At 48.3% G+C, this 13,270-nt stretch overlaps 1 protein-coding gene across 3 annotated transcripts in view; it reads left to right on the top strand.

Moving 5' to 3' along the window:
• Positions 1-13,270, top strand: part of ints6l (integrator complex subunit 6 like) — a 263,802-nt gene that overhangs the window by 236,592 nt on the left and 13,940 nt on the right. For all 3 annotated transcript variants that reach the window (XM_086002385.1, XM_086002375.1, XM_086002380.1), the window contains 2 exons: positions 12,075-12,217; positions 13,033-13,261. In XM_086002385.1, coding sequence (XP_085858511.1) covers positions 12,075-12,217; positions 13,033-13,261 — 372 coding nt within the window. The remainder of the gene's footprint in view (positions 1-12,074; positions 12,218-13,032; positions 13,262-13,270) is intronic.

Raw genomic sequence — 13,270 nt, 5'->3', positions numbered from 1 at the left:
CGAGTGAATCTCTTTCCACACACTGAGCAGGAGAATGGCCTCTCCCCGGTGTGAACTTGCTGGTGTGTTAGCAGGTGGGATATTTGAATTAATCCCTTCCCACACACTGAGCAAGTGAACGGCCTCTCCCCAGTGTGAACTCGTTGGTGTAGTATGAGGTTGGATGGCTGCTTGAACCTCTTCCCACATCGAGTGCAACTGAATGGTCTCTTGTCAGTGCTGATGTGTCTGGAGAATGGACGAGTGAGTGAATCCCTTCCCACACACACAGCAGGTGAATGGCCTCTCCCCGTGTGACTGCGTCGATGAGTTTCCAGCTTGGATGGGTAATTGAATCCCTTTCCACGGTTTCTCCATGGAGCACGTGTACGGTTTCTCCCCGCTGTGAATGGTGCGATGTTTTTCCAGGCTGTGTAACTGGTTGAAGCTCTTTCCACAGTCAGTGCACAGGAACACTCTCACTCGGGTGTGTGTGTCTCGGTGTTTTTCCAGTCACACTGATGTTGGAAATCTTTTCCCACAGACAAACATTTCTCCTTCCGCGTTCAAAGGCCGATGTTATTCAGGTCCTGATGAGTGGAGTGACTGTCAGATCTTGATGTGATCATTTGGTTTGAGTTTGCGGTCTGTAAATGCCGCCCTTCTCACAGCCTGTAAAAGGAGTTTACAAAAGCCATCACTGAGTCCAGGATAGAAATTCACAACATTCTCTCCTGGTTCCTGCCCAAGGGGGCCGCGCATGTGCCCTGCTGCCCCTTGAGCCTCTCAAGATGGCGGCTATTAACCCGGGCCTGCCGCCCAGCTTGGGGCAAACGCCCGGCCCGGAGGCTCTTGTTCGGTACCTGAAGCCCACACCGGTTGTCCGGCTTTTGCATTAAACAGTTTGAATTATCCAATAATTTAAAATTGAGTAATGTAAGTAATGCAGCAAAGTGGGAATTTAATGCTTAAAAAATGGAATTATCAGTTCATTTGAATGCAGTGTGTAATGCTGAATCGACAGATGTTGTGGATCAGATCCAGTGACTTGTCACTGCATAAACAGCATTCTTAGCTGTAAGTAGCAAGACAGCGATCGATCAAACTGATCAAATGAATGTGCATTAATCAACTGAGTGAGAAACTAATTAAATAGCTGTCAAGATTTTGAGAGTATCGGCATCCATTTTATCGCTTTCCAGTCATGGAAGGAAGGAAGCCTTCCTGTGTAGCGTCTTCACACATCTCAAAGCGCTTTGCACACAATGAATTGCTGCTAAAATGCAAGGAATGGTATGTCCGCAAAATTCATGTCGGGAGCTGTGAGCTTGCAGTGTGTGCTCCTGTCCATGGGGAGGGAGGCCTACCTACATATCGTCAGTCCTTTATACACGTGGCAACCTCTGATCGGTAGTGGGGAAAATGCTAGAGTCCATTATAAATCTTCTAAAATTCTATAGACTCTGGAACAGTTCCCATGGATTGGAGGGTAGCTAATGTTACCCCACTATTCAAAAAAGGTGGTAGAGAGAAAACGGGGAATTACAGACCGGTAAGTCTGACATCGGTAGTGGGGAAAATGCTAGAGTCCATTATAAAAGATGTAATAGCAGAGCACTTGGAAAGCAGTGATAGGATCGGACAAAGTCAACACGGATTTACAAAAGGTAAATCGTGCTTGACTACTGGAATTTTTTGACGATGTAACTGGTAGAATAGATAAGGGAGAACCAGTGGATGTGGTGTATTTGGACTTTCAGAAGGCTTTCGATAAGGTCCCGCATAAGAGATTAGCGTGTAAAGTTAAAGCACATGGGGTTGGGGGCAAGGTACCGACTTGGATAGAGAGAACTGTTTGGCAGAAAGGAAGCAGAGAGTTGGAATAAACAGGTCTTTTTCCGAGTGGCAGGCAGTGACTAGTGGGGTACCGCAGGGATCGGTGCTAGGACCCCAGCTATTCACAATATATATTAATGATCTAGACGAGGGAACTAGATGTAATATCTCCAAGTTTGCAGACGACACAAAGCTGGGTGGGCGTGTGTGCTGTGAGGAGGATGCCGAGAAACTCCAGTATGATTTGGATAGGTTGGGTGATTAGGCAGATGCATGGCAGATGCAGTATAATGTGGATCAATGCGAGGTTATCCACTTTGGTGGCAAAAACAGGAAGACAGATTATTATCTGAATGGCAATAGATTGGGAGAAGGGGAAGTGCAAAGAGACCTGGGTGTCCTTGTGCACCAGTCACTGAAGGTAAGCATGCAGGTGCAGCAGGCGGTAAGAAGGCAAATGGTATGTTGGCCTTCATAGCGAGAGGATTCGAGTACAGGAACAAGGATGTCTTGCTGCAGTTGTACAGAGCCTTGGTGAGACCACACCTTGAGTATTGTGTGCAGTTTTGATCGCCTTATCTGAGGAAGGATGTTCTTGCCATGGAGGGAGTGCAGCGAAGATTCACCAGACTGATACCTGAGATGGCAGGAATGACGTATGAGGAGAGATTGGGTCGATTGGGCTTATACTCGCTGGAGTTTAGAAGAATGAGAGGGGATCTCATTGAAACTTATAGGGGGGGAAATTCAGTTGGTAGTGCCACCCGTTAGGGCCTTAAGAGGGCGCTTAGTGGGGCGCAAACCAACTAGCACCCAGGCGCGGCACTGCCCACACCTCCCGCAAAATTCAGCGGGAGGTTAGTGGTGGCGCTAACCGGTAGCGCTGCGCCGCTGGCGATGACGGCATTGGTGTGCGCAGCGCCCCGGCCGCGATCTTCGGGAGCGCCCCCTGATTTACCGCCGGACGCTATGTCCGACAGGGTCAGGGGGGCATACCTGCGGCCGGGGAGGCGCAATTTAAAGGCGAGGTGTGGGCGGCCATTTTTGTTGCTGGCCACCTGCCCGCACTCCCGTCCCCGGCCTCCTGAAACGCACCCCCCCTGCCGCGGAGTGCCGGCTGCGCTCCAAGTGCCCGGCACTTCTCTTGGGTGCCAGGCTCTTTTGCCTGCATTCCCGATCACCGGGGGCCCAGATGGGCCCCAGGTCGCGCTGCACAAGGCCCCTCCCCTTTAAGAAGGGGAGGAAGGTCTGCAATACTGTGGCGCTGCGGCACGTAGCGCCACGATATTCACTCGCAGCGCCCCAAGAGGGATGCAGGGTGCTTCCAGTAGCGCCCCGCTTCCCTCTTGGGGTGCAACCACTCAATTTCCGGCGCGGGGGCGCTAATTTTTCCGGGGCGCTACTCAATTTTTAGCCTATAAAATTCTAACAGGACTAGACAGACTGGATGCAGGAAGGATGTTCCCGATGGTCGGGGAGTCCAGAACCAGGGGTCACAGTCTAAGGATAAGGGGTAAGCCATTTAGGACAGAGATGGGGAGGAATTTCTTCACCCAGAGAGTGGTGAACCTGTGGAATTCTCTACCACAGAAGGCAGTTGAGGCCAATTCATTAAATATATTCAAGAAGCAGTTAGATATATTTCTTAAGGCTAAAGGGATCAAGGGATATGGGGAGAAAGCAGGGACAGGGTACTGAGTTTGGATGATCAGCCATGATCGCATTGAATGGCGGAGCAGGCTCGAGGGGCCGAATGGCCGACTCCTGCTCCTATCTTCTATGTTTCTATGTAAACTGAGGACTTGGGTTAAAATCTAAACATGGACTGGGCTGCTCTGACATCACAGTCACTTTCTTTTTAAATTGCATGATGGAAGCTTTATTGCAGTCTTGGGAATCATGAATAAATATGTACTGTTCCAAAGATCTGCAAATGTTAAGGGCATAATGGGTGTCTAAAAGGTGTGGAAGCTCTGAATAAGAACAACTGTATTTTACTTTATCAAATACATATCCACACACAATATATTATCTAACTATGCACAATGAGCCAACAATGGGGCAGCACGGTGGCATAGTGGTTAGCACTGTTGCCTCACAGCGCCAGAGACCCGGGTTCGAATCCGGCCTCGGGCGACTGTCTGTGTGGAGTTTGCACATTCTCCCCGTGTTTGCGTGGTTTTCTCCGGGTGCTCCGGTTTCCTCCCACAGTCCAAAGATGTGCAGGTTAGGTTGATTGGCTATGATAAATTGACCCTTAGTGTTAGGGGGATTAAATATGTGGGGTTACAAGGATAGGGTGGGATATGTGTTGGTGTAGGGGTTACGGGGATCGGGTGGAATATGTGTCGGTGCAGGCTCGATGGGCCGAAATGGCCTCTATCTGCACTGTGGGGTTTCTGTGATTTCTGTGATTCTGTGAATACAGCTGCATTTCCTGTCCCTTGGGCCTCACACTTTTTGATTGACTCAAATTTCATATTTTTAACACAAATCAAAACTCAGTAACTGTGGGGCGGGAAGCAGAAACTGAACCAATCAAATCACTCGACCGAAAACATGTCCAGTGCTGCAGTCTGAGCGTGTGTAACTGTCCAGAATTTCCTCCTGTGCATCAGTGTGGTTCCGTGTACAACTTGACATGGCCCTTCCCTCGCATGTTTCAAAGCATAGAAACATAGAAGATAGGAGCAGGAGTAGGCCATTCGGCCCTTCGAGCCTGCTCCGCCATTCAATGAGATCATGGCTGATCATCCAGATTCAATACCCTGTCCCTGCCTTCTCCCCGTATCCCTTGATCCCTTTAGCTTTAAGAAATATATCCAACTCTTTCTTGAATATATTTAATGAACTAGCCTCCACCGCCCTCTGTGGCAGAGGAATTCCACAGGTTCACCACTCTCTGGGTGAACAAATTCCTCCTCATTTCAGTCCTAAATGGCTTACCCCTTATCCTTAGACTATGACCCCTGGTTCTGGACTCCCCGGCCATCAGAAACATCCTTCCTGCATCTAGTCTGTCCAGGCCTGACAGAATTTTATAGGTTTCGATGAGATCCCCTCCCAATCTTCTAAACTCCAGTGAGTATAAGCCCAATCGACACAATCTCTCCTCATACGTCATTCCTGCCATCCCAGGTATCAGCCTGGTGAATCTTCGCTGCACTCCTTCCATGGCAAGAACGTCCTTCCTCAGGTAAGGTGACCAAAACTGCACACAATACTCGAGGTGCGGTCTCACCAAGGCCCTGTACAACTGTAGCAAGACATCCTTGTTCCTGTACTCGAACCCTCTTGCTACGAAGGCCAACATACCATTTGCCTTCTTAACCGCCTGCTGCACCTGCATGCTTACCTTCAGCGACTGGTGCACAAGAACACCCAGGTCTCTTTGCACTTCCCCTTCTCCCAATCTATTGCCATTCAAATAATAATCTGCCTTCCTGTTTTTGCCACCAAAGTGGATAACCTCACATTTATCCACATTATAGTGCATTTGCCATGCTTCTGCCCAATCACCCAACCTGTCCAAATCGTACTGGAGTTTCACGACATCCTCCTCACAGCATACCCTCAAAACTCAGCTTTGTGGCGTCTGCAAATTTGGAGATATTACATCCAATTCCCTTGTCCAGATTATTAATATATATTGTGAACAGCTGGGGTCCTAGGACCGATCCTTGCGGTACCCCACTAGTCACTGCCTGCCACTCGGAAAACGACCCGTTTATTCCAACTCTTTGCTTTCTGTCCGCCAACCAGTTCTCTATCCAAGTCAATACCTTGCCCCCAATCCCATGTGCCTTAATTTTGCACGCTAATCTCTTATGTGGGACCTTATCGAAAGCCTTCTGAAAGTCCAAATACACCACATCCACTGGTTCTCCCTTATCTATTTTACCAGTTACATCCTCAAAAAATTCCAGTAGATTAGTCAAGCATGATTTACCTTTTGTAAATCCATGTTGACTTTGTCCGATCCTGTCACTGCTTTCCAAGTGCTCTGCTATTACATCTTTTATAATGGACTCTGGCATTTTTCCCACTACCGATGTCAGACTTACCGGTCTACAATTCCCCGCTTTTTCTCTACCACCTTTTTTGAATAGTGGGGTAACATTAGCTACCCTCCAATCCATGGGTACTGTTCCAGAGTCTATCGAGTTCTGGAAGATGACTAGCAATGCATCTACTATTTCTAGGGCCACTTCCTTAAGTACCCTGGGATGTAGATTATCAGGCCCTGGGGATTTATTGGCCTTCAGTCCCATCAATTTTCCTAACACTATTTCCCTACAAATACTGATTTCTTTCAGTTCCACCCTTTCATCAGACCCTATGTTCCCCGGCATCTCTGGGAGGTTATTTGTGTCCTCCTTTGTGAAGACAGAACCAAAATATGTATTTAGTTGGTCTGCCATTTCTTTGTTTCCCATTATAAATTCCCCTGATTCTGACTGCAAGGGACCTACGTTTGACTTCACCAATCTTTTTCTCTTCACATATCTATAAAAGCTTTTACAGTCAGTTTTTATGGTCCCTGAAAGCTTACTCTCATATTCTATTTTCCCTTTCTTAATTAATCCCTTTGTCCTCCTTTGTTGAATCCTAAACTGCTCCCAATCCTCAGGATTATTGCTTTTTCTGGCCAATTTATATGTCCTCTCCTTGGATCTTATGTTATCCCTAATTTCCCTTGTTAGCCACGGTTGAGTCACCTTTTTTGTTTTATTTTTGCGCCAAACTGGGATGAACAAATTCTGTAGCTCATCCATTCGGTCTTTGAATGTTTGCCATTGCCTATCCACCGTCAACCCTTTGAGTGACATTCCCCAATCAATCCTACCCAACTCGCTCCTCAGACCATCATAGTTTCCTTTATTTAAATTGAGGACCCTAGTCTCTGAGTCAACTGCTTCTTTCTCCATCTTAATGAAGAATTCGATCATATTATGATCGCTCCGACCCAAGGGGCCTCTTACAACAAGATTGCTAATTAATCCTTTCTCGTTACATAATACCCAGTCTGAGATGGCCTGATCTCTGGTTGGTTCCTCGACATATTGGTGCAGGAAACCATCCCGTAAACACTCCAGGAATTCCTCCTCCACAGTATTGTTACTAATTTGGTTGGCCCAATCTATATGTAGATTAAAGTCACCCATGATGATTGCTGTGCCCTTATTGCACACTTCTTTAATTTCCCTTTTAATGCCATCCCCAACCTCCGCCTTACTGTTTGGAGGTCTATATACCACTCCCACTAACGGTTTTTTCCCCTTAGTATTCCTCAATTCTACCCATACAGATTCCACATCATCAGAGCTAATATCCTTCATTACAATTGTGTTAATCTCTTCTTTAACCAGTAATGCTACCCTACCTCCCTTTCCTTTTTGCCTATCTTTCCTGAGTATCGAATACCTCTGGATGTTGAGTTCCCAGTCTTGGCCATCCTTGAGCCACGTTTCCGTAATCCCAACCAAATCATATTCGTTTACCTCTATTTGCGCAGCCAATTCATCCACCTTATTACAAATGCTCCTCGCATTAAGACACAAAGCCTTCAGGCTTGTTTTTTTAACGCTCTTAGACCTATTAGAATTATTATTTACTGTGGCCACGTTTGATTTAAACCGTTAATTTCTCTGACTGCCACTTTTGTTTTTCTCCTTCCTATCTTTTGCTTTTATCCTTGTTTCCCTTTCCTCTGTCTCCCTGCTCAGGTTCCCAACCCCCTGCCATTTTAGTTTAAACCCTCCCCCACAGCACTAGCAAACACTCCCCCTAGGACATTGGTCCCGGCTCTGCCCAGGTGGAAACCGTCCGGTTTGAACTGGTCCCACCTCCCCCAGAACCGGTTCCAATGTCCCAGGAACTTGAATCCCTCCCCCTGGCACCATTCCTCTAGCCACGTATTCATCTGAAGTATCCTTCTATTTCTACACTGACTAGCACGTGGCACTGGTAGCAATCCTGAGATTACTACCTTTGAGGTCCTGCTTTTTAATTTATCTCCTAACTCCCTATACTCCGCTTTTAGGACCTCATCCCGCTTTTTACCTATATCGTTGGTGCCTATATACACCATGACAACTGGCTGTTCACCCTCCCCTTCCAAGATGTTCTGCAGCCGCTCGGAGACATCCTTGACCCTTGCACCAGGGAGGCAACACAGCATCCTGGAGTCTCATTTGCGGCCGCAGAAACGCCTATCTATTCCCCTTACAATAGAATCCCATATTACTATAGCTCTACCCCTCTTTTTCCTCCCGTCCTGTGCAGCAGAGCCACCCCTGGTGCCAGGAAGTTGGCTGCTGCTGCCTTCCTCTGATAAGCCATCCCCCCCCCCCAACAGTACTCAAAGTGATGTATCTGTTGGAGAGGGGGATGGCCACAGAGGACCCCTGCACTACCTGCCTGCGCCTAGTACTCTGCCTGTTGGTCACCCGTTCCCTTTCTTCCTGTCCAACTTCTACCTGCGGTGTGTCCAACTCCGTAAACGTGCTATTCACGATGTCCTGAGCATCGTGAACGCTCCAGTATGCATCCAATCGCAGCTCCAGTGCCGCAATGCGGTCTGTCAGTAGCTGCAGCTGGATGCACTTCCTGCACATGTAGTTGTCAGGGTCACAGGAAGTGTCCCTGAGTTCCCACATATCACAGGAGGAGCATATCACGTGGCCGGGCTGTCCTGCCATGACTTACCCTTTGATTTAATTTAAATTCAATTAATTAATCAATCCCACTAATTACACTAGTTAACTGGTTTACCAACAGTCCCCGCTACACCAGAGAGACCTTAGAAACTATAAACCACAGAGTTAAAGTTTAAAAAAGAGAGAAATACTCACCAACTAATCACTTACCTGCTTCCTGGTGACGTCACACTTTGATTACTTTTTACCTCTCTCCCCCGCTGTTGAATTGGTAAACCTCGTTCACTGCTCACACCCAGGTCCGATACTCTGGTCGGGCCTCGCTGCTCGCTGCCGGTTTTATGCTCCGCCTCGTTCACTGCTCACACCCAGGTCCGATGCTCTGGTTGGGCCTCGCTGCCGGTTTTATGCTCCGCCTCGTTCACTGCTCACACCCAGGTCCGATGCTCTGGTCGGGCCTCGCTGCTCGCTGCCGGTTTTATGCTCCGCCTCGTTCACTGCTCACACCCAGGTCCGATGCTCTGGTCGGGCCTCGCTGCTCGCTGCCGGTTTTATGCTCCAGCTCGCCTCACTGCTCACACCCAGGTCCGATGCTCTGGTCGGGCCTCGCTGCTCGCTGCCGGTTTTATGCTCCGCCTCGCCTCACTGCTCACACCCAGGTCTGATGCTCTGGTCGGGCCTCGCTGCTCGCTGCCGGTTTTATGCTCCAGCTCGCCTCACTGCTCACACCCAGGTCCGATGCTCTGGTCGGGCCTCGCTGCTCGCTGCCGGTTTTATGCTCCAGCTCGCCTCACTGCTCACACCCAGGTCCGATGCTCTGGTCGGGCCTCGCTGCTCGCTGCCGGTTTTATGCTCCGCCTCGTTCACTGCTCACACCCAGGTCCGATGCTCTGGTTGGGCCTCGCTGCTCGCTGCCGGTTTTATGCTCCGCCTCGCCTCACTGCTCACACCCAGGTCCGATGCTCTGGTCGGGCCTCGCTGCTCGCTGCCGGTTTTATGCTCCAGCTCGCCTCACTGCTCACACCCAGGTCCGATACTCTGGTCGGGCCTCGCTGCTCGCTGCCGGTTTTATGCTCCAGCTCGCCTCACTGCTCACACCCAGGTCCGATGCTCTGGTCGGGCCTCGCTGCTCGCTGCCGGTTTTATGCTCCGCCTCGCTTTACTGCTCACACCCAGGTCCGATGCTCTGGTTGCGCCTCGCTGCCGGTTTTATGCTCCACCTCGCCTCACTGCTCACACCCAGGTCCGATGCTGGAAAATGAATTTTCTAAGCCATTTTTGGGTAAAGTTCCACATTTAAGCTATTGTTAAATGCCTCATTTTCACTTCCAGGAGACTGTCTTTCTCTGTTGGATTGAGGTTATTTTTGACTTTGTGCGACGATGTAAAACGGATGATCATGAATCAGCAGCCTTCAGTAGAAATAGGAATGGGGAGGGATGTAAAAGGGGCTGCTGATTCGCCTGCTTTACACCATCGCACACTCATAATTACCCCTGAGGGTGAATGGAACACCTTTTATACCGAGAAGTTGAAGCAATGATTGTTTGCAGTAGTTGATGTTTCTTGGTGCAAATGTTAGTGTCCTTGTTCAGACTATAACAGTATTTAAGTTGTGTTTTCCAAATGATTTGAAAACAAGCTGGAAGATGAATTTAAAGAGATCTATTTGAATAAAAGTTTCACCTAAAAATTATCAAGAACTTTTTTAATGTGAGAAAGTATCTAGCTCAGAGACAAAGTGGATGATTACAGCACCTGACTTTGTTTATACTGAGACTTCAAAAGCAATTATTGCTTCTGAAACAGGTTAATTTTGTAGCCGTACTATTTTTTTTCTTCTCCAGCTGCTGTGGTTAAGAGAAACATTCATTACTCTCGGAACAAATTGAAAAACACTTGCATCACAGCCCCGGCTAGAATTTATAAACCTTCTTTCTAAATTTTTACAAATTTCTGTCTCAATTCTTTCACTGGTGAAGTGCACCCTTCCTCCACTTGACTCTCCAGCACCCCCACTTGCTGCGCCAAGTATAACTCGCCCTGAGCACTGGCATTCACCGGGAATTTCACTGGGGATTGTCCTCACGGGCCGGACGGGGCAACTGACTGGGCGAGTGGCCGAAGGAGCTTCACCTCATTGTGTCTATCCAGGGTCTGCAGCCATCACAACGTGCAAAACTCCTGGTCACAAAGGAACAGAAAGCCAGTTTGATCTGTGATTTTAGCAGATCCTGAGGTCAGTGAATCAGCTCCTACCTCACTCGAGCAGGACACAACATTTACACTTTAATGCTCGAGACACAGCTAGTTGTACACAGCCACAGTTTAGCAGCAGGATAAGTCGGTGTGTATTACTTGGCACAATGCTGCTGTCCTAATAAAACGCCCATACCAGGAGGATGAATTCAAAAAAATAATCAGGTGGTTATTTTAATGTGTTCATTCTAAGGTGTTGGTGTCAAATGCTTATCAGTATAACTACCAGACATGCATATCGGCGATATTGGGCCTGAATCTGCGGGCGGAGACTTCCCACAGGCAGATGCCTCCAACCAGCAAAAAATCTACGAACTTACCTGATGGTCCCGGAGGTTCGGGCGCCTCGTGCTCCTGGGCCTCGCGTGCTCCTGGGGGCCTCGCCTGCTCCTGGGCCTCTATGTGTGGGCCTGCGTATCCCAGGGGCGCAGGCGGTTCGCAAACGCCCCTGGGATCACGTGGGCCGGCCCAACCAATGAAATAAAGGGATTCCCATTCATATACTTATGGAGGTTCCGTATGTACGGAATCCTCATAAGTACGAATGGGAATACCCCCCAAAATACACGTACGCTTCAAATAAATAAAATAAAAAATCATATTTAAAATTAATCAAAATGGCATTTAATTAAATATTTAAACATTTAATTGATTGAAAAATAAATTTACATATTTTAATGGGGCTTAAAATAAACTTACCTTATTTCACAGGTTTTTAAATGTATAAATTATTGAAAAATATTTATTTCTCTTTAAAAGTCTTTTACCAGGCGTAAGAATTTCATGGGCGTTCGCTGGGCAGAAGTTGGGCAAATAGCCCGCGGAGGCCCTTTTCCCTGGGATGAGTGCGATCGTAAGTTCCGGGTTATAGTGCATACGCTTTTTTTTATATTCGGTAATGGGATGTGGGCATCGCTGGCAAGGCCCAGCATTTATTGCCCATCCCTAGTTGCCCTTGAGAAGGTGGTGGTGAGCCGCCTCCTTGAACCGCTGCAGTCCGTGTGGTGAAGGTGCTCCCACAGTGCTGTTAGAGAGGGAGTTCCAGGATTTTGACCCAGTGACGATGAAGGATCGGCGATATGCTTCTAAGTCAGGATGGTGTGTGACTTGGAGGGAACTTGGAGGTGATGGTGTTCCCATGCGCCTGCTGCCCTTGTCCTTCTAGGTGGAAGAGGTCGCGGGTTTGGAAGGTGCTGCATGCCTAAACCCAGAACTTGCGTGGCCCCTACGGGCTCGTGTGCACCTCGTACGCACCCATAGGGGCTGCAAATTACAGCCCATTATTAACGCTATGCAAATCTGTACGCAGCTAATGCCAGCTTTCCTTTCATTTCATTGCAGATTATCTGCACAGCATTCCTGTGGCACAGATGGGCAACTATCAAGAATACCTGAAACTTATGCCTTCTCCTCTTCGTGAGATTGACCCAGACCAACCCAAACGGCTCCACACATTCGGCAATCCTTTCAAGCAGGACAAGAAGGTAGGCAGTTGGAAACAGTCAGGGGAACAGATCACTGAGTTTCTTGGTTTCTGTCAGTGTCAATGGTGCAAGTTTTGAGCATCTTGTGAGGGGCAAGCTTGAAGGCTTGTGATTGGATTGGAAACTCTAGTGCTGGGACCCCTGACCAAGTGGCCAAGCCCGAGTTGGGACTGAACAAAATAACTGGGTGGGTAATGGTGAACATGGACTGCCATTGCACGGCTGTGGTGCAGCTTGCAACAGGAGTGGGTTCCTGCTAAACATAAACTTCTTGCTGTTTGGGGCCGACAGCAGCATTTTGGAATCGTGTCTGGGACAACTTTCACTTGCACTGCACCCGTAGCGCCACAAACAGCTCGGCACACCCCATAAAGCTGAGCGAGAGTTAGACACAGAGACCAAAAGCACGGTCAGTGGGGTAGGGCAGAAAGTAGGCTGTCGAAGTTGGGGACTGAGTGGAGCGAAAATTCCCGAGAGTGGAGGCGAGCTGGCAGGAGACTGTGCCACAGATGTGCAGCATTAGGGGGGAGATAAACAGTACACCAGATTGGAAGGGCAAAGGGTGCAAGTGGGACCCCAGGCTAATGTGTTTGAATGTTATATTTAAAATATATCTCTGCACTTGATGTTTTTATGTTCACTTAACGTTCACTGAGTTGCCTTTTCAGAACACAGTAAATAACAATTTGGCACTCGCCTGCGGAATAACGTGTTACAGCAGAGTGAGCGGAAACCAAGTTGACCTGTTTTAATCTCGTGGAGTTTCATTACCTTCGGCAATGCTTCATTTGTGTGTTTTTTATTTTGACAATCAGGGAATGATGATCGATGAGGCGGATGAGTTTGTGGCGGGGCCGCAAAACAAGGTGAAACGTCCCGGAGAACCCAACACACCGGGATCGCTGAAGAGAAGACGCAGCATGTCACCGTTACTGCGGCAACCTCAAACTCCACCTATCACCAATCACATCGGAGGAAAGGGGCCTCCAACTCCAGGAGCCCCACCACCGTCCAACCTTGTAAAGCCTGTCGCGATACATAAAGGTAAAGGTG

Source organism: Somniosus microcephalus, chromosome 1 (genome assembly GCF_052327205.1).
Source record: "Somniosus microcephalus isolate GS21.2 chromosome 1, FLI_Smic_1.0, whole genome shotgun sequence".
NCBI lineage: Eukaryota > Metazoa > Chordata > Chondrichthyes > Squaliformes > Somniosidae > Somniosus > Somniosus microcephalus.
The sequence above is the reverse complement of the archived record's forward strand: the minus strand, read 5'-3'. Positions and strand labels throughout refer to the sequence as shown.